Source organism: Peromyscus maniculatus, chromosome 5 (assembly GCF_049852395.1).
Source record: "Peromyscus maniculatus bairdii isolate BWxNUB_F1_BW_parent chromosome 5, HU_Pman_BW_mat_3.1, whole genome shotgun sequence".
Lineage (NCBI taxonomy): Eukaryota > Metazoa > Chordata > Mammalia > Rodentia > Cricetidae > Peromyscus > Peromyscus maniculatus.
In genome coordinates, this window is record NC_134856.1 from 45,977,470 (window position 1) to 45,999,670 (window position 22,201).

At 39.0% G+C, this 22,201-nt stretch overlaps 1 protein-coding gene across 2 annotated transcripts in view; it reads left to right on the forward strand.

Moving 5' to 3' along the window:
* Positions 1-22,201, forward strand: part of Cntnap4 (contactin associated protein family member 4) — a 282,485-nt gene that overhangs the window by 157,994 nt on the left and 102,290 nt on the right. Inside the window, exons 5-8 of one of the 2 annotated variants that reach the window (XM_006974070.4) lie at positions 12,164-12,367; positions 13,957-14,141; positions 14,980-15,123; positions 18,190-18,451. In XM_006974070.4, the coding sequence (XP_006974132.1) occupies positions 12,164-12,367; positions 13,957-14,141; positions 14,980-15,123; positions 18,190-18,451 (795 nt within the window). Of the gene's footprint in view, positions 1-12,163; positions 12,368-13,956; positions 14,142-14,979; positions 15,124-18,189; positions 18,452-22,201 lie in introns of those variants that run through there. The other variant, XM_042277745.2, reaches the window with a different exon arrangement.

Genomic DNA, 22,201 nt, shown 5'->3' on the forward strand with positions numbered 1-22,201 from the left:
TGTGGAGGTCAGAGGACAACTTTCAGGAGTCAGTTCTCTCTTCCACATAGGTCCCAAGGCTTAAACTCAGGTTGTTGGGCTTGGCAGCAAGCACTTTTACCCAATGAGCCCTATTTTTCACATTTTTATGCCAGCTTCTTCCAATATTGTGTAATACATGTGCCTTCTAAAGTTACAGACTCAAGCTGTCCTGTGATCATTTTGGGTAAAATGACTATTGTGAGACCCACATGTAATTTTATTGCCCTCTGCCCCAACACGTTAGAGCAACAACTGATTCTAAAGGGATGCCAGGTGTGCAGAAAATTCGTATCTAAGAGCCTGCTCTTCTTTAGTGTCAGTAAACCCGAAGTTGTCTCCTGAGTAATGAGTGAAGCAGAAGCTAAATTTTATGGCATCAAAGGGAAAGTATAAATTTTGGATATGTTGGCCCCTGCAGTTGTGAACACAGTTATAGATCCAGAGAAGAGATGGATGGAAGGACATGAGTGATGAAAGACAGGAAGGAAAAGAAAATAAAGTCTTCGATGCTTGCATGAGGGGATACTTTGTGTTTCAAAGACAAGTACTAGGGTGCAAACAAAGGTGGGGTTGGGAAAATAACTGGGAGAAAGGGAATATAGCTGACACACCCTTAGGGAGTGTAGATTAAATCACAGGATGTAGCGTTCATAATTGTGAATGGATTGCACGGGAAAATTTCCTTAGTCTGCACTTGAAATTCCTTCTCTGTAATCTTGAGCAAGCATCCTTACTTCCTTATTTTGTAGCTATTTTTTTTGCTCTGCTACAGAATAAAATATCCAACTATTTAGCCATACTGAATTAATTTCAGTTGCTGTGACATGCCACAATTTCACAATTTTTCTAGCCCTAGGGGCTTTGCATGATGCCTATAGCAATTGCTCCGTACTCGGCCTTCCTTCTTCCTCCTAGATAATTACATTACTCGTTCTCTTTCCTCAGCAAGTAACAGTTTCTCTCTACTTTCCTGATACCCCACTTTCAGACCAAGAGCTGTTTTCAACTGTCACAAAACAGCCTTTCTTCTCCACAGTGTGTCCTCATTGTACTGGTGCACAACAATTTCCTTTCTGACACCAATCTTCTGGATAGATGGATGAGTGAATGGGGGCATTTCGGTGAGCCTCGGGAGGCTTCCCCCATCAGCCAAGCAGCATGTTCAACTCCTGACAATCAGGAATAGGGCACAGGGAGAAGTCAATGAGAAGACTTGATGAGAATGAATGTAGAAAAGTACTGAATTATGGTGTTTAATTGCTTAAATATTGACTACGTAAGAGAAAATTATGGGCTTTATTTATTGAAGGGAACATAAGTCAATCATTACAAAGCTCATGCTAACTTAAAAAAATAGAAATGTGCATTTAGCAATGCCCCAAAAACTGAAGACTAGAATTATACACTGTGAGCTAGCTTTCCAATATTGTAATAGACACTTGAGATCATCAGTTCAAGAAGTGGAAAGGCTTGCTCTGGCTCCTTTAGAGTTATGACTCATGATCTATTGGCTTGTTGATTTGGAGCTTGGAGTAAAGCAGAGCTTTCTTGTAATAGCATGTGGCAAAGCATGTTCATCTCATAGTTGGAACATGAATAAAAGAGAGAAAAGAAGGAGATCAAGTGTCCACAGTGCCTTTTGAGGCATGCTGAAAGACTAGAAGACTATTAGGCTGTATTTCTTACTGTTTTCATCATTTTCTAATATCAAGAGGCAAGCCGTGACTGCACACACCTTTAGAAAACACTTAAGATCCAGAGTATAATAATATCTTCAGTAGATTTCACCTTAGAAAACATAGGCAGTATAATAAAGACTCCTGACAAAACAGATATTTACCAATGTGAAGATAATATTTGTCTTAGCCAGTGTTCTATTGCTGTGAAGAGACACCATGACCAAGGCAACTCTCATAATAGAAAGATTTTAATTGTGGGCTTGCTTACAGTTTCAGAGGGTTAGTTCATGATCATCATGGCAGCATGGGAGCATGCATGGTGCTGTAGCAGTAGCTGAGAGCTACATCCTGATCCTCAGGCAAAGAGATCTATACTGGGCCTAGTGTGGGCCTTTGAAACTCACCCCCAGTGACACATTTTCTCCAAAAAGGCCATACCTTCTCATCTTTCTCAAATAATGCCACTCCCTGACAACTAAACATTCAAATTTATGGGCCAGTGGGGGACATTTTTACTTAAACCACCATAATACTCAAAGAGAGCATGGTAGTAATTTTCTGTTTAAAGGACTCTGATCTCTTCTGTGATGTGTCTAGTTAGGACAAGAAATTAAAAGCAGTTTATTTATGAAAAGGGAAAGTTGTAATTGAATTAAATACATGTTTATTGAACAAGTTTCTTATGGTAAGTGCTGAAAGTTCGACCAGCTTAGACACAGCTCCTTGTCTGACTATTAATTCTGCCAGACATAGCTGAAGGATCCTACTTTGTGTCAAAGTTTAAAAGGAACATAGCTTCCAGTCAGTGCAAAATTCAGCAGACAAATTCTCTCATTCTTGGTATAGCTTTGGATAGTTCTAATATTTTTGCTTGGTAAATAGTGTCCTACTAATACTGCCACACACATTAGCATTATAATACTAGAAAGAGATAAAGGAAAACTGTGAAAATCCATCAGAACTGCATCAAAGAATTCAGAAGCAATTGAGAAGACTCATACCATCCCACAACAGAAGCATTTAGTATGAATAAAAAGAATCTATAATTATTCAAAACATATCAAGTATATTTAAATTAAGGGGTTCATGATAATACTTATTTTTTTAAGATTATTTTGAGTTTTGAAAATTATGTGTGTGTGTGTGTGTATGTGTGTGTTTCAATGTGCATGTGAGTGAAGCATCCATGGAGGGCAGAAGAGGGAGTGGGAACTCTTGGAATGTAGTTACAGGTGGTTGTTAGCTGCTGGATATGGGTCCTGGGAAACAAATGTGGAGTTTCACCAAGAGCACAATGAATTTTAAAGAATTTTAATAGTTGAACTATCTTACTAGCCATGCCTATATAAATCCTACATTTGTGTGTGTGTGTGTGTGCGTGTGTGTGTGCGTGTGTGTGTGCGTGTGTGTGTGTGTGTGTGCGTGTGTGTGCGCGCGCGTGTGTGTGTGTGTGTGTGTGTGTGTGTGTGTGAGAGAGAGAGAGAGAGAGAGAGAGAGAGAGAGAGAGAGAGAGAGAGAGAGAGAGAGAGAGAGAGAGAACAATTTGTGGGAGGTAGTTTCCTCCTTCCACAATGTGGGTCCCATTAATTGAATTTAGGTCATCAGACTTGGCAGCGAAGCCCTTTACCCACCGAGCTATCTCACTGGTCCCATGACTATAATTTTTAACAGCCCCATTGGTCACATAGGAGAGGTGTTAAGGTTCCAGATTCTTATTTTTAAAATCAATAAAAGAAGTGAAAGTTACATTTCTTTCATAACCTCTAATATGTCTTTTATCATAGTCTATGATATGAGGTAATCAAATATAACAGAAAAGAGTGTTTCGTTTTTCCTTTTAACTAGGAAATAATATAAATAAATAGTAGTATTGAAAATATGCTCACTTGGTAACCTTGGATAAATGAATGGATTACAGTAACTACAAATGTTCAGAAAAAGATTAATGACTTTCCTTTTTGGTATGTTGAGTCAGAATAGCTTTAATTGGGTTAACTTGCTACCCATAACAAGTAAATATACTAGGTAGATATTTTTATAAACTGCCTCAGAGTTCTGAAATCCATTTCAAAGCAGGTAGAAACTTGGAAGCATTTGATTCTATAAAGCCAAGAAGCACACTCTAGGAGATTCAGTCAGCTGGCATTTTCTAATGACAAGCAGAAGGTTTCCCTGTCATTCCAGACTTAGGAGACAGAGGTCAGAGTTTCAAGTCCTTGGAGAGGCTAGAAATTGAGAAGGGAATATTTAAAAGAAGATTATCAACAGAGAGCTCCAGCTTTTGCATGCTTCCCCCAGCACCCGCCCCCTCCATCTTTGGCTGATTCTTGAACACTGTGTGCCTAAGTGAAATACTCAGGAGAAAGCAGGAGTTGAAGAGGACAGTTCTAGACTTGTGGCACCCATGTAGTGTTGGGAAGGCTGCCCTTGGAGTTCAAGTCCTGCCCGTTACAGGGAATTGTTACACGTATTAACTTTGAACCAGAAGACCTTAGTGACACGATTGAGAAGTGATGGCCATACCCGAGGTTCAGTGGTAAATTCTTCAGAGGAAGTAGGAAAACAAAATACAGAAACCTGGAAATAGGTCTTCCCATGGCCATGGGACCCACTGGAAATGGCACTTCCTGTGGGGTATTTCCATTTTCTTCTTCAACGTCATCCCTTCAGCCTTTTCCATCCTCCCAACAGCACTCACTCACTGCCTTTCATTTCCTTGCCTGACATCCATTTATATATGTGTTCACCTATTCAGTACAACATCACAATAGCAGATCTAATTTAAATACATCCACTCCAGGCTTTTCTGTGACTCTGTTCTTTTCTTTCCTCTATCTTTACAATTTGAAAGTTCTTCTGGGCTCGGTAAATAGATTAGTGTCTGTTCCTTAGGATTGGAGGACTTTTGAGGACAGGATGTGATCCATTGCTGAAATAGTGGCTTCTATGGTGGCATGTGGCATAGTTCATGTGGAATAACAATTGATAAATAGATGCATGAAAACTGTTTTTATATAGGTACTAGAGAGATGACTCAGTGGTTAGAACATGTACTGCTCTTTCAGAAGGGCCAAGTTCCCTTCCCTGCACCCATATCAGGAGGCACACAGTTGCCTATAATTCCAGTTCCAGGGGATGCCCTCACTGATGCCCTCGCTGGTCTTCGAGGACACTGCACACATGTGCACAAACCTAACACAGATACCTACACATAATTAAAAATAAATCTTTAAAAATACTTTGCTATATGAACAACTAGCCTGGGCTCATAGGAGCTCACAGAGTCTGAAGTGACAATCAGGGAGTCTACATGGTACCAACCTATGTCCTCTCCATGTATGTGCTTAGTCTTAGCTTTGATGATACCCATGGTAGGCTTGCCTCTTTTGGGACAGAAGCAGAGGAGGAGTGGTTGCGGGAGGCAGAGGGGAAGTGGGGAAAGCGAATGGGAGTAGGGAGGGGAAACTGTGGTCAGTATGAAAAATAAATAAATAAATTCAATTAAAATATTTTGATATAAGTTAAACAATAAGTTAATACATAAAAGCACAAATTCATTACATTCAAAATGTAACAGTATATTAAAGGAAAGAGACATCTTCAAGGTGAATGAACGCTTGTAGATATTCCTGTCAAAATGGTATTACTGTCATCAGCGTTGGGACCCTGTGGTACTTCCATTTGATCTCCATAGCCCCTTGGTAACATGAAACATGAAATTTAACCTCTTCATCTTCCAAATAAGGAAACCAAGTATTTAGGTGACTTTGACCACACCACAGAGGTCACCAATAAAACCAGAGACTGAAATATAACTTGTATCTTCCCACGACTCACTGAAAAGCCCTTGCCAGAGCAGGTGCTAAGGGTTTCAGCTACCCAGAAAATTAGTTCAGATTGATATTTAAGTGCAGGAGTCACGGACGGCCCCACAGCCTATTGCTGACTTTACCTCCATCTATTCACAGCCATGGCAGGAGAGTCTCTGTTCTTTGTGGTTCTGTGTAGAGCTTGCTTCTATTCCTCCTTCCGTTTCATGGTATTCATTTGAGTTGTTTTAAAATGAGGAGTCCCTTAAATCATCCTGGGTTCTTTTAGGCTTCTATGCAAAAATAGTATAACCCATTTCCTGTTGATTTCTTGAGTGCTTGGTCTCCAACCTGATTCAGTAATGCAGGTCTCAAGTGCCTATCCATCACCCTGCTGCTTGAATATCTCACTATATAATAGTTTAACAGTGACTCCATTTTATTTATTGCTTACTTTAGTAATTCATGGGTAATAATTCTCAAATAAACAGTATGATTGCTGTTAAATGCTTACTTCACTTTTAGCCAAGAAGATTTGGGCCTGTAGCCCCTTTCTCTAGTTCATGGAAGGTCTATAATAATTTTACTCTTTGATCTTTAAGGATAGAACTGTTTGCATGCATGTGTATTTGAGTATATGCACAGCTGAGTGCTGGTGCTGGTGGAGGAGACAGGGAGGTGTTAGATCCCCCTGAAACTGTACTTAGTTGTGAGCAGACTGTCCTGGGTTCAATGATTCAAAACAAGGTCTTTTGCAAGAACTCTTAACTGCTGAGCCGTTTCTCTAACCCCTAAAGAAAAGTTCTTATTCAATTTATATTTTGGGGTGTAATTCTCCCCAAATGAACAGATTTAATTATCTTTTTCAAGAAGAATACTTCCATGACCTTTAAATAAAATTAATTTTCTCTTATTGGAGGAATGATTTTCCAGTTCACGCATTTTCTACTCCAATTTTTCCTCTTTTAAGTTTTTTAGTCATCTGTCCTCATCAATAATGCTATGATTCATAGTGAAACTTGCAGAATCAATTTGTCCTGAAGTATCTTTCGGGGAAAAATCTCTCATACCTCTGAAACTTTCTCCAAGAACCAATGGTAGTATAAATAAATAAAGCGTATTCATTTTCCCCAGTACAATTCAGTAGGCAATGAGGTGATTTGATTTCAGAAAATAGGTCTCTGTAACCTACACATTCTTCCAGTCAGTTCTGCTTGATATTGTCATCTAAGTCAGCCTCATGGGGGATCCTGTATTCCCAGGTCTCAAGTTAGGAGTCCACACCTTCTAATTCAGTGGCAACCTGACAGAGCTCAAGATGTTGAATGTTTATGGAATACCCAAGAAACAAATTTCTTAGCCTTGTTTATTTACAAAAAAAATTACTTAGTATCTTTCTCTGTATGCTCAGGCATGCTGTGGCATGCTCATGGACAAAGGTCAACTTGCAGGAGTCAGTTCTTTTCCTGTAGGGGGCCTGTAGACTAAATGTAGGTCATCTGAGTTTGCAGAGCAAGAACCTCTATCTACTGAGCCATCTCGTTTATCCAGCTTGTTTTTTATTATGGCTGGTCCACAGAGCTCAATTTAAGAAGTCACCGTCTTGGATGTCTTTGTTGGTAATCTACTTGGGGTGGGGGAGAATATTGCTTTAAAAAGTGACAACCCTTTGAAATTCAAGAATACTCAAACTTTTGGAGCAGGACTGGATGCAGGGGTTGGGTAGGAAGAGTCACCTGCAGGAGAATATATCAAAATGATAAGTGGGTTTGAGCATGAAGTATGTACAGGTGGAGACAGTGTCTGCTGCTCAAGGAGGTACAGCATTTCTGCAGCTCAGCTGATATCCTTCTTGGGGGCTAGTGCAGGTCAGCTCTTGTGCATCTTAGGCAGCATTGGGGACATTGCCCTGATCCAGAAGCAAAGCTCCAAACAAAGGCATGAATAATCGCATCTTAGGGACGTGTGTCTTCCCATAGATGATAGGAGCTTTGAAAAATATAAAAGAATGTGCTTTGTTTTCATGCAATACTTCATCTGCCTCTATGCACATAGAGAGCTATCCATAAATATGTGCTGAAGGAAGGAGGGCAGAATGCCCATTTCAGGAACATTCCTCCCAACACAGCTTCCTGAAGAACATTTGTATATTTTCTATTGGAGAGCTTCCGTTCCACGGAAGATTACATTTCTGCATCATATAAGTAAAGCAGAGTATATATGGAGTCAAAAGGAGAATTGGTCCAGGCCTACAGTCTTTCTGAGTCTCCTCTTCCCTCAATTCTTGCTTTAAATAAGCAGATTCCAGATGGTGGTATTCACTGAGGAGGATTCAGGTCACCAACAACTGCTATGGTGTGTCAGCTCAAGCAGGAGCTGACAGACAAAGAGCCACAGAACTCACAGCTGCCTCAAATCATTCTCTCTGCATTACCTGGCAAAGACATTGATACTGAGGAGCACTGTGTGTGTGTGTGTGTGTGTGTGTGTGTGTGTGTGTGTGTGTGTGTGTATGTGTGTGTGTGTCTTCCTATGTGTGTATATGTGCATGTGCATGTATGGGTGTGTGTGTATGAGCATGTGTGTGCTTGTGTATGTATGTGCATGTGTGGTATGTGCACTTGTGTATGTGCATGTATAAGTGTGTGTATGTGCCTGTGTGTACACATGCATGTGTGTATATATGTGTGTGCATTTATGTGTATTTGTGTGTGTATATGCATGCATATGTTCTTCAGAAATTCATTATGTTTTAAAGAATCAGAAATCAACCCAAGTATTTAATTATTTTGAGCACCTCTTTTCCTGCTCAATATTCTAATAATAACTAATAGGTCAGCATTAGCAGCAATGAGTGTTCATTGATTACTTGTTACTATGTGGATAAACACTCATACAACAAACCTGTGGAGAATATACTGTTACTCTCATTTCATGCATGAAGAAGCAAGACAAAGAGGTTAAGTAATTTGCTATGAGACAGAAAACAACTCCCCCACTATTATTGTTTGAATATGAGATGTCCCCCAGGGCTTGTATCTGAGCACGTGTCCCCCTGCTGCTGGCAGTATTTATGGAGGGCTGTGGAAATTTTAGACGGTGGGGCCTGGCTGGCAGAAGTCATTCACAGGTCCATGCCTTTGAAGGTTTCATATGGGCCCATTTTGCTTGCCCTCTCTGTGTCCTGGCTCCCTATGATGTAAAGAGTTCCACCTCATCCTTGGGTGTCACAGATTCTGCCTTCCCTGCTGTGCTAGAGACCTTCTGAACCCAAGCCCCAAAACAAATCTCTCCTCTTATACTTCATATCAGTTAAGTATTTTATCATGGTGACACAAATCTTAGTCCCTAAAACCTCAATGTAAGGACATTGTGGTACCTTACAGAGCAAAGCTGCTTTGAAGGTACAATAACTGGGGGATTATCTGGTTAATTCAGGGGACCCTATGAAATCAGAAGGGTCTTTCTTGACAGGGAGGGTATGGGTTAGAGAAGACAGTTACAGATATTTCTATCATTTGTTTTTTTTTATGCATTTGTTAGGGTTTCTGTTGTAATAGAATACGGTGACCAAAAGTAACTCAAGGAGGAAAGGGTTGATTTCACTCATTCCCCGACATCACACACAGTCCATCTTCAAAGTAGTTAGGGCAGGAACTTAGAGACAGAAACTGAAGCAGCGGCCACAGAGGAATTTGGCTTTCTGGCTTGTTCTCTGTGCCTTGCTTGGTCTGTATTCTTATACACGCCAGGGTAGGTGGTTCTGGGATGCATAGGGACACACACTGAGCAAGCCACACTGATGGCTAATTAGGAGCAAATCTCACAGGCTTGCTGCCGTCAATCTTAGGCAGGCACTTTTGCACCTGTGGTTCTCTCTGCTCACACAGCTTTAGCTTGTATCAAGTTGACAAAAACAAAACAAAACAAAACACAACAAAATAAAAAACCAAAACTAACCAGGGTGTTTTATGTCACAATACAGTGCTTTGTGCTGATGGGTCAAAACTATATTTCACATGTCAGATGTTTTCATCAATAACTGTAAATGTAATAATAAAAAGGTGAATGTTGTAAATTAGCATAATGTCAATATGAAATGTCAGGGATCATATCTGACTACTTCCTGTCCTTTCCTCACTTCTGAAAGGCATTGCTTACATACATGTGGAATGTGTGACGTGATTGTTATCAATATTTCTATACTTTTTTCCCTCAGAGGCCCCTTAGTTGAAAGGACTCTACCTCCTACTTCAGAGCATTAAATTATCTCCTATCATAGTAGTTTCTTGACAATCCCTAGATTTTTATTCGAGATAGTGAACACGAACATATTGGAAGAATATCTAGGCTTTTTGAAATCAAATGCCACAAGCATAATCTAGATTATGAGGAGACTATATGGGCTTGAAACTGTAGAGAGAGGCCTGGTTACATATGAGGACCTGCCTGAGACTCAGACTTCTAGGTCTGACACCTGAGCAAGCTCTTTCTCAGTATCTTAGCCAGCTGGTCCTGTCTTCTTCACCAGAATGTCTGTTACAGTCTGTAATGGTTTTATGGATGTATCTGTTCATCTTCTTTGTGTCTAAGCTCACTGTGGGCATGCTTATCTTGAGCATTTCCTACCTAGCATATTTAGCACACAATAACTCAGACATGGTAGACTGAGTGTGTTTATAGTAAAGGACTTCATTGACATGCATGGCCATGTACTTGTGAGGTCGAAAGTAGGTAAGAACCAGAGAAAATGGCAAGTGGCTTCGGTTTGAGGGATAAAACATTACGCCATTGCTTTAGGCATCAATTGTCCAAGATTTTTTTCCCCACTACCTTATTTTGCTGATGGAAATATTCCAGGGCCCAAAGCTTGAGGTGCCATGGAAGATGGATACAACCATTATAATGTAATAATAACAATAGTGAAAAAGAGGGAAAAAGAAAGAAATAGTAGGCTAAAGCAACATGGGCTGTTTTTATGGGGGAAAAATCTCTTGGTAGCTAATTCCAAAAATAGTCTTTATCTATAATAAAATCATTACTCTGATAGTTGCCTCTAAGCAATACATTAACTCAGGGATAACTCAGAGATAACTGCATTGCTCCAAATGTGTCAGCATTTAAAGTCTATCTGGCTGAAATTTTTCTTAATTTATTGCTATCTAATAATGGTAGAAAACATCATTTGTGTTTGACAAAGAGTTATGTTTTAACCATACACATCCATTCAACTATATAACAAGGAATGATTGTTCAGCTAACATTATTCTTTCTAAGGAATCTGATGTTTATTCATGTGTACTTGGCAAATGAATTCTTTATAAGCATATTAACAAGATGTAAAAAACAATCAGACCCCTGAGTCTTCAGCAGCAAGCTTCATAGAATAGTGAAAACATTTAGGGTTGGTGGGGGTGATTAACAGTTTCTAGGGGGTTGTGGGTAGTCTGGATCAATACATATTTGGGCATAGAAGTAACTATAATAATTTCATCAAAGGAAATACGATGAGTAAGCTTCAGTGCCATGCTGTTGACTGAAAGGAGGCAGCTTACCCCGTTGAAAAGCAGCTTCTTATTTTATTGGGTTCCTCCAACCTCTTCATTTATGATATAAATGTACTCTCGGGTGGTAATTCGAGCCTTAGAAAAATCTTTGACTTGTGGAACATAGAAAATACAGTGAGGATTTCTGAGTATTATTGGTCTCATTTTGTGTCTTTTTTGGGGTGCAACTGATTTTGACAGAGGTACTATTATGTTACCAGTGTAACATGACATCCTTTTGAAGATGAACTGAATAAGAGTGAGCTTGACAATGAGTAGGTAAGACACTGTCAGGAAACTGAAAAAACAAGTTGGTGTCAAAGTATGACATAAATGCAGTAGCATAAACCTTACAATATCATTAGGCTAATGTCTTTCCAATGATGCCCTTGAAAAGGCAGAAAAAGGCCTTGTCTTTAAATATTATCACTTAGTCATGAAAATAATATAATAAGACAGAGCACAAGGCCAATTTAATGTGCGCTTGAAGTGGTAGTTTATAACTCTAGAGTACACGCACACACACACCTTTGTGTGTGTGTGTGTGTGTGTGTGTGTGTGTGTGTGTGTGTGTGTGTGAGTGTGTATGAATGGATGCTATCTTTGATAGGTAAGGCACATGCATGGAAGAATTTTAAGATATCCAAACCATTTTTTTCTGAGCTTCCCCCCAAAATAAATTTTAACAGTCTAAGACCACTATTAAACTATTGATTTTTAAATATGTATTATAAAGTGATAATATATATATATATATAATTATAATCATTTTCTGATTTTCTCTTTTGTAAAATAAGACTAACCTTTAGTAACATAAGAAAATTTGAGGCATGAGTTTAAAGTATATTTCTAAATCATGAATTTTGTGAGGAGTTAAAAAGATCCTGATGGAATTGAATCAATTTTGGGTTTTGATAGAATTAGACATTTGTTGGTCTGATATTACAGACAGACAGATAGACAGTCAGTCAGACAGACAGACAGACAGACACACACACACACACACACACACACACACACACACACACACACAGCACAGTAGTTAACATGCTTCAGTGCAAACCATATTTATCCACAGAATGATGACTTTCACTCTCTTTGTCTCCAGGGTCAGTGGTAATTGATCTTGATGGAAAAAGTTCCCTTCTCTACAGATTTGATCAAAATTCCTTGAGTCCAATAAGAGATATCATTTCTTTGAAATTTAAAACCATGGAGAGTGATGGGATCCTACTTCACAGGGCAGGGCCTGCTGGAGATCATATCACATTGGAGCTAAGAAGAGGAAAACTCTTCTTACTTATTAATTCAGGTAAAGCCACTTGGTGAGCCCCTTGGAAGGTCTGATCATTTGATTATCGTTTATTTAACTTTATGTTTTCATGTTCACTTATTTTTACATTCAAAGTACTTTATTTTCCAATTCAAAAACTTGTGTGTATACCCAGTGCCTGCTGAGCAGTAGAATATTTGTTTAGCTATGTAAAGGTGTGTTGCATTTGTGTTGCAGAATAATTATTTAACTATGTAAAGAAGTGTTGCATTTGTTTATGCTATATTTGTTTAATTATGTAAAGGTGTGTTTCTTTTGTTTGTGCTGCATTTGTTTAACTATGTAAAGATGTGTTGCTGTTTCATCTTGCCTGCCTAAGGCACCTGATAGGTCTAATAAAAAGCTGAATGGTCATATCTAAGCAGAAGAGGTATAGGCAGGGCTGGTGAGCAGAGAAAAAAGGGGAGCCAGCTAGCCAGACATGGAAAAAGCAGGAAAACATGATGGAATGTAGGTAGATGGTGTAAAAGAGCCTCAGGGAAGCATATATAATAGAAATGGGTTAATTTAAATTTTAAAAAAAGTTAGCTAGAAACAAGCCTAAGCTAAGTGTGAGCATTAATAATCAACAATAAGTCTCTGTGTCATAATCTGAGGTCTGGAGGCCCAAGAAAGCCTACTACATTTGGCATCCAACATGGGGTGCCAAATGTTGTTTTAACTTTGGCACAGTGGTTGTGGCTTAACCTACTGTTATCTCAGCCATCAATTGCAACTATGCTGTTACTGACCTGTTTCTCTAGCAATGGCCTGTCTAGTCAGGCCACAACCTGTTGGGAATTCTGTTCCCATAGTCACTGGCCCTGTTGCTGCTGATAAAGGTAGCTTTAACCAAATCTCTATCATTCTATTTATGAATAGGACTCAAGATTCAAAGCCTGGGGTGAAAACCTGTGAGCTCAGAGAAGCTGAGTAACAACTATCTAAGTCTTCCTCCTTCCTGCTGTCCACAGAAGACCCATGCTTCCACTTTGCCAAACCAGAAAACCCTATGCTTCTCCAAACCCCTCCCTACTACATCCTGTGGCTCTCTCTCCCGGATACCCTCTGAGGCTCTATGATTACTTTCTGTCAACTAGTTGCTAACATAGCCTCCTGACCCAAGATTAATTTTATTTAATTAATGCAAATGCAAATTCAGGGTTCACAGTGTGATAGAATATCCCCCAACAAGTGCCCATATGATTCATGCTTGCAAACTGCACAAATCCCTCTTTGGATGCTCTTCCTATAACTCTGATGTAGCTCCACAGTTATTTCCTAACATCATAAAGAATGGGATGGGTCATTGAAAAATATTACAGCAGTAAAAATAATGAGCTTGTAGCAAAGATAAAATTTACATAGAAAATGAGCTTGCAATGGGTAATAATAATAGAAAGAATTAACAGTGGAAGAAATTACAGCAAGGTTGAGAGATCATTATAATCAAGCTTCAGATAAATCCACACTAGTGTTCAGGATGGCATGCATGGAAGAAGGTTGCAAATTACTGTGAGAGATGCTGGTCCATCAAGAAGCTCCCCACCCTTTTAACTGAATCACGGCGCTGTTATTCTTCCTCCTAGGTGAAGCTAGACTGACTTCTAGTTCCACCCTGATCAACCTCACCTTGGGCAGCCTGCTGGATGATCAGCATTGGCATTCTGTGCTCATCCAGAGACTGGGCAAACAGGTCAACTTTACAGTGGACGAGCACAGGCATCACTTCCATGCCCAGGGAGAATTCAATTACCTGGATCTTGATTATGAGGTGTGGTGGTTACATTTCAATTAATACACATTTGATGATGTATATGTGGTTTAACTTCCTAACAGAAAATATGCTATAAAAAGACACCTTCAGAATAAATCCCCAGGCGGACGAAGCATTCCTAAGGTGACCTAGCTTACTAGCACATGGAATTTGGGGCTCATCATTAATTATATATTTATATGTATCATTATATAACATGATCATAATTTCACCTGACACATACAGTCACAATACCGAACAGGTAGATTATGTTTCCCGTGATGAGATCTTATTGCCACATGCAAATCTAGAATGCATAGTCTGATTTTTTTCTGTTCTGTTCTATCAAGAAGAAGCTCCCCACCCTTTTAACTGAATCACGGCGCTGTTATTCTTCCTCCTAGGTGAAGCTACACTGACTTCTAGTTCCACCCCTGAGAAATATAGATTTATGAGAGACTATAACAGCAAACAGATTAATTCATTAACAACTGATTTAAATATGTAAATAACAATTTGTACTAGAAACATATACAAAATAAAATATCATAATTAGCTACATTATTAAATAGACCAAGTTCCACTGTGAATCAAAAAGTGTATTTTTCTTCATTAAGCAGTAAATATCAAAACCAGGTGTGATTAGCGACTTGGAAGGATAATCAAGCTGTCACACAAATGAAGACTGAATGCACATAAATTTGTTTTTAAAAGTCAGTATCTTATTTTTTTCTATGTATGGTGTTGTAAAGTTATCTACGTGATGATTACTGCTATAATTGCTAATCATAATTATTTAAACGGGTTATCATAAAAATCACTAAACAATATTATTGATGCCATTTTTCTTTCTAAGATCAGCTTTGGAGGGATCTCAGCACCTGCAAAATCAGTGTCATTGCCATACAAACATTTTCATGGATGTTTAGAGAACCTTTATTATAATGGAGTGGACATCATTGGCTTGGCCAAGCAACACAGTCCTCAGATCATCACCATGGTAAGAGTCTCCATATGAAGGGATGAGTAAGATATACCTTTTCCAAATAAAATTGCTCCATAAGAGGTTCTTACTTATAGTGTTTTAGACATGACTCTTATTTAAAATTCTCTCTGGTTGACGGTATACATGTAGGAGATTAGTTCTATTTAGGGGAATTATAATTCATAAAATAACTATTTTTCATATATTCATTTTTATATGAAGTAAATGAGTGACAGATTTTACCTGGGGAGACACAACACACACATACACACACACACACACACACACACACACACACACACACACACACACACACACACACACACACACACATCTCCTCACTCCAGAAAGGGAACCCAAAACAGATCAAAATAATGATGGCACCAAAGTCCAACTTGGTGAACCATTGAGTTTCCTTTGGGGTCACTAGTAGGTGAATGGGCACCGGATTACCTACAGAAGCCAGGCTGACTCAAAAGCAGCTGCATCGTGGAAAAGGCCACCCAAGCACATGTGATGACTCACAAAGCTGCTGTTCTAGAGCTCCCTCCTCACAGGAGAGAGCAGTTGTTTGTGGCTTTTACAAAGCTGTGGAGGGACCTTCCAGAACTTCCTGAGTTTCAGCTTTCTAAGACATGTGATGTTTTGTTTACCTCTTTAATCTCATGAGCCTGCTCCACTTCTAGGTGGAATGTTTTAATTTGGAAATAACTGTCATACAACAGTAAATTAAAAAAAATAGTATGGAAACTATTTTAAAATTTTGTTGTGATTTCATTTTTAATTTTGTCATGGCTGTTTCAGTTTTGTTGAGATAGCATTGCTTTCAGTAGATTAATTATTATTTTGTTTTATTTCTTTAAGAAGTTGTTCCCTGACAAGCTCATTGGATGAGCACAGTCTCTGGAATCAGGGAGCATTTTGGTGTGTTAACAAGAAACTAGAAGCACTTGTGTTTGTCATGGCCATTCATAAGAAGTAAAACAACATTGCAATGGCCATTTACAACAAATAAAAATGTATAGACTGTTACAACATTGCCATGGCCATTCATAACAAATAAAAATGTATAGACTGTTATAACATTGCCATGGCCATTCATAACAAATAAAAATGTATAGACTGTTACAACATTGCCATGACCATTCATAACAAGTAAAAAAAACTTATAGGTTGTTACATCATTGCAGCTGCCAGGCTGTCTAAATAGGAATATTGTCTGGGCTCCTTTGTACCCCAAGTCCATGGAACCCTTGCAGCATTTAGCTCTAATTGTTGGTCATGGTTCAGTCAGGAAAGCAGTAGCAGAGTGTTACAAACAGGGCACCTTTCTCTGAACATAGAACTTAGGACTTAGCACAGGAACCAGGAAGTGAAGGCCTAGCATGGGAAGGTTGAAGATCAGATGAGTCACTCTCCGATGCTGTACTGTGAATGGACCAATTGGACTTGGCAGAGCATTGTGGCTTATGCAGGCAGCTTCCTGAGGTGAGGGTTCCACAGGAGATGTTGCCTCTGGGTAGCTTTTGTTCATGACACACATCTGGGGTGGGCATCAGCCTGGCTTGTTGCTGCCCAGAAGGACCAGATGTCTTGATAAATAGGTGCTACAGAGTGGAAGGCAGAAGGACAGTGGGACAAACCAGCATCGCTCTGTGCTTATCATCATGTCCACATGTGTGTGGTGGTGGTGGTGGGCACATGAAAGCTTTTTTGTGGTTTAGTGGATGTGTGCAAGTGGAGGCTGGAGGATGCTATTCAGAATCATCCTCAATCACTATTCCATCTTATTCATTGAAGCTGTATCTGTCAATCAAACTCAGAGCTTGCCTGTCTCCTGCTGGCCAGCTTTCTCTGGGGATCTCCTTCTCTCTGCCTGCTGAGGCTGGAATTACAGGTGGCCTCCCCACCCACCCAGTACTTGTGTGAGTTTCTGGGTATCCAAACTCCAGTAGTCAAGTTTGCAGAGCAAGTGCCTTGACCATTGGACATCTTCCCAGTCTGAAGCCTGGCTTTTTGGCATGAGTTCTGGAAGATGGAACTCTGGTCTTCTTGCTAGCAAGCAAGCAGTGGCTGTCTCCACAGGTTTGTGCTCGTCCTTCACTGTACAAAATTCTCAACACCTTTGGGGGAAAATCGCTGGTGCTCTACTTCTGAGAGTCAAGCATCATCCTAGGTTTTCAGGGAACTTTTACCTAGAATCAGACAATGATTGAAATTCTGGGAAGCCCTGTTTCCAGCTTTACTACTTTGATAATAAAATGCAGATGTAAATAGATTTTCATTAATTTCTCTCATTGCTTAAAATTCAAAATATGTAAATTGAATCTCACGTTGTGCAGAAAATCCCAAAGAGCATCACAGGAATATTTATTATGGAGAAGATTTCATTTCTAATTCTCTGTGAATTCATGTTCTTTGTATGTTACTAACATCCAGTAAGGTTTTATTTTCATTATTTTTTATTAAAGGGAGATAATTAAAAAGGAAATATAGAAAAATGAAAGTTTTTTTTGTGTTTCATCCAAAATAATGTCTCTATACAACACTTGTTCATGGACAAGAGGATGTGCTGTGTAGGGCAGGAGGCAGCTACCCAAATAAAGCATAGAATTAAACTGCAGCTGAAAGCTGCTCCCATCTCCACAGTTTGATGGTCTTAAAATTCCCTTTCTTTCATAAGTTAGTGTATACTTTAACAGCATTTTGTGCTCTTAAGCTTTTAACATTCACCCAACATACAACACAATAGTTGTATGAAGTAAAAGTTCAATTTTTAACAGATTCATTTTTATTTGTTTGTTTGACCAAGATTTCCTCCCACTGTTTATTCTTCTCGATAAAGTTGATTTTATTGACTTTGCAAGTCTATATATACCAAGGTTGAAGAATGGGGAGAAAAACTGGGAACACACTTTAAGAACTTTGAGATAAATGGCAAAGATTTAGATCTTCATGGTATAGCAAATTGTTTTCAGGATAAAATAATATGGGATTGATAATCAGACTTCACAAGCATTTAAATTCCATTCCGAGTGGGCTGTAACAAGCTGAATGCCTGTTCTTGTCCTCTGTCCTCAGGGAAATACGTCATTTTCTTGCTCACAACCACAGTCTGTGCCTCTGACTTTCCTGAGCACCAGGAGTTACTTGGTACTCCCAGCATCTTCTAAAGAGGAAGCCATCTCAGCCAGTTTTCAATTCCGAACCTGGAATAAGGCGGGACTTCTGCTCTTCAGTGAACTCCAATTGGTTTCAGGCGGTCTTCTCCTCTTGCTCAGCGATGGAAAACTTAAACTGAATCTCTACCAGCCAGGAAAGTCATCCAGTGACATCACAGCAGGTAATAAATGTATTCCTGCAGGCAAAGCATATGGATTTGAAAGATTTCACTATCTCTGTGTCCCTTCTCTGCAAATTTCATGCATAACCAAAAATTAATATTTGTTTAATAAATGGATACCTGAGTTAATAAGATTATCACTACCCTTCCTTAGAGAAACTTAGTTCCAATTTTTCTTCTAAATATGATTCCAGTGTTCAAAATTCTTATTAACATAGTTGATAATGATGAGGGAATAGAAATTTCTATGCATGGCCCTTCCTCTAATACAGACAAGTCATCAACATAGCAGGAGGAAATGGGGTAAAAGTGAATGGCACTGAAACAGGCCAGTACATTAACTGAATGTCCTTTAGTGAGGAATTAGACTGCCCAATAGCTATTGTCCATCTTGGTGTGAGAGCATGGTAGAGGCCACACTGGTACCTATATCTGTCTATGTCATTATACTAATATTCAAATGTACCTTGTAATGGTTGGATTTTTTTGGGGGGTGGGTTTCAAGACAGGGTTTCTCTGTGTAGTTTTGCGCCTTTCCTGGAACTCACTTTGTAGCCCAGGCTAGCCTCACACTTACAGAGCTCCACCTGCCTCTGCCTCCCGAGTGCTGGGATTAAAGGCGTGCGCCACTGCTGCGTGGCCCAGTTGGATATATTTTTAAACAGGCAACAATTTGTGCAAATTTTGCCATCCGGGCACCAATTGGTTCTCTGCATTCGTGTATAATGCAGTATCCTTTTATCAATTAGAGGTAATATAATTAAGGTAACTTTATATGTGTCTCAAAAATTAATGTTCAATCTAGGTCAGAGCTGTGGGTGAGGGATATATTTGTCTCTTCATTAAAATTATATAGCTTTCTACAAGTAATCCCCATCACAGCTTTTTCATATACAGAATAGCATGCACTCCTGGCAGCTAGAGGTCCCATTGGGATAAGTTGCTACATTAATTTAATAAATGATCTTTAAAAACAATTTATAAATATTATTGTACTACTCGTCTATATTAGCTATGACCAACATTTAGAGAATATGATTGCGGAAAGAAAGATGAGAAAAGTTAAAATAGATTCTGAAACTAATAGAAAAAACCATGTATACAAATTGGTGTTAACGTGGTGTTTAGTTAGGCTTTCTATGGCTGTGATAAAATACCATGACCACAAGGAACTAGGAGAGGAGAAGGTTTACTTCACTTACATGTCCATATCACATTCCACCCTTGGCGGAAGTCAGGGCGGGAACCTGGAGGCAAGAGCTGATGCAGAGGCCATGGAGGAGTGCTGCTTACAGCTTTCTCCTCACGCCTTCCTCAGTCTTCTTTCAGAGAGCACCCAGGACCACTAGCCAAAAAGTGGCTCTGCCTACAGTGAGGTTGGCCCTCACACATCCATCATCAATCAAGAAAATGTAATACAGATTTGTTCACAGGACAATCTGGTAGGGGCAGTTTTTCAGTTGAAGTTCCCTCTTCCAAAATGGCTGTAGCTTGTGTCAAGTTGACACAAAGTCAGCCAGTACAGGGGCCTATTGTTTGTATGTTTTTATTGTCATTTGGGTTCCTGTATCACTACAGTTTTAAGTTAGAGTGCTAGAAAGTCAGCATTAATTATAATTTTTGAGAAGTACTATGCTGTGACTTTTTCTGTAACGTTCAATGTGGTAGATTTGTAGTCTGGACAAGGGGAAATAAACCAATCAGTGTCATATGAATAATTAAGAGGCTCCTAAAACGAGAGTCTAAAAATGTAAGCTTGTCATTAGTGTGTAGTGTATTGTGATGTATTTGACATCCTCTGAAGTGGTTACAGCCATAGCCTAATTTTCAACATCTTAAAGAAACTGCTTCAGTACAACATTACTGTAGTGAGCTGCATGAAACTAGCTCACTTCCAACCTCTTTATAGGAATGTGTGGTTAACAAATTACTAGGTATAGCTCTGTATAGAATACCCTAAGTGATTTTAAAATCTTTAAATGAATGTTTGAATATAGACATGGCATAATCCATTATGATATCATGTGACTTTATATGATTATTTTCATAGCTTATAATAAGGAATCTAACTATGAGTGTCAGGGTGGTAAAATAAATTACACTGAAAATAGCAAGCATTGGCTACCAACTCTCCCCACTCTCTTTTTTCCAGTTTCTTTCAAAATTATATATCTAATAACTATGAAAGTTTAAGCCATCCTTACATAATGAAAAGATTTAGTATAATGCAATACCAATCCAACAGTTATTTATGGCTTTATTGGAGTCATTATAATATAGCAATTGATTTGATTGTGAAACATTATCAAGTGCACTCCATGTAGGTTATAGTATATATGTAAATTTTTGTGAATTTCAGTGAAGCAATTTTTTTTTTATTTACAAATGAATTACTTAAACGGTAGTTGAGTGCCTGGCCAGTTTCTTTTCCCATAGGAAATGGCCTTTCACTAGGGGTCATTTGAGGTACTGTACTATACAAAAATCTTTTCATTATATAAGCATGGCTTAAACTTTCATAATTATTAGACATATGAATTACCAATCTTAAGGGCTTAAAATATTCAAAATATTTTTACCTTTTCCATTAAAAAACCCTAAATTATATGGAGAAAGAACTGAATTATGCAAATATTTGAATGATCAGAATAAATTTGTAACGGAGTGTACTATTGGCAAATTGTCATTTGAAATTACTTGAAAATAATATGTGAACCTAAGCCATCCTTGAAATATTAATGGTAGTATATTAGCCTAAATCATGAGACATTTTAGCAGTGCTTTGCAATCCCTCATGACACAAAATATTTTCAGCCCTTGTCACTGTTAGAGATGTCAAAAATCTAAACCCATCCAGATGACAAGGCCCTAATGTAACAATGCAGTTACATTTTCTTATTGAAAAGGAAATTCTTTGTTGTCAAGTTTAAAGTTCCGACAGTGGTTTTAGTGGTGAAAATAAGTCCCATGAACAAGCTTTTGGGTCCCACAGCAGAACCTGCCTGTGGTAAGCCTGCATGTGCTATCTGAAGCGTGTCTTCTGTTTTAACAGACATGTGCAATCCTTGTGTTCCTGGCAATGGTACAGCCTTCTTGGTGTGTCTCGTCCAGAAAAAAAAAGCCCCTTTTCAGTTCCACCTCATCCTCGCTCCTTGTTAAGCCCTTCCTCTCTTCATGCTGTAAAGCTGTCCCCTTAAACTCCTGCCCTCCTCTGAAGTGATAGTCACCAGTGACCCTCGTATTTTCACCTTGACAGGAGCTATCTAGTGATCTGGGTCCTTAATTCTGGCTAGTGCCGATAGTTAGTGATTGTAGGATTCCTGGTGAGTTCAGAGCGCTGAGATATATTTGGGAATGGGCACCACTCTTCAGTGGTTCCTTGAGTGATGGCAGACATGTAATTGCCTTCTGCACCTTTGCAGAGGATCTACCTTAAGTGGCAGGCTTAGTGTTTTTCTTTATCCATCTTCCCTTCTAGATGCCTGTTGCAGTCTTAGCAGAGGCTGGGGGCAGCTGAGCTGCCTGACTGTTTCTATAGCAATTTACGATAGCTCTGCAGATTACACAGGAGAAAGCAGATAAAAACTTCTTACTTCCTGCTATAATTTGTGTAACAGTTATGTGGTTTGAGCCAGAGACAAGGGTGGAGGAGTTGGGTTGGGGGAGAGAAGGGTCTAGAACAATTCTATTTCCTCCACCACCTGCAATTGCAAATCCTTCCATTTATTATTCAGTTTTTATATTTACACT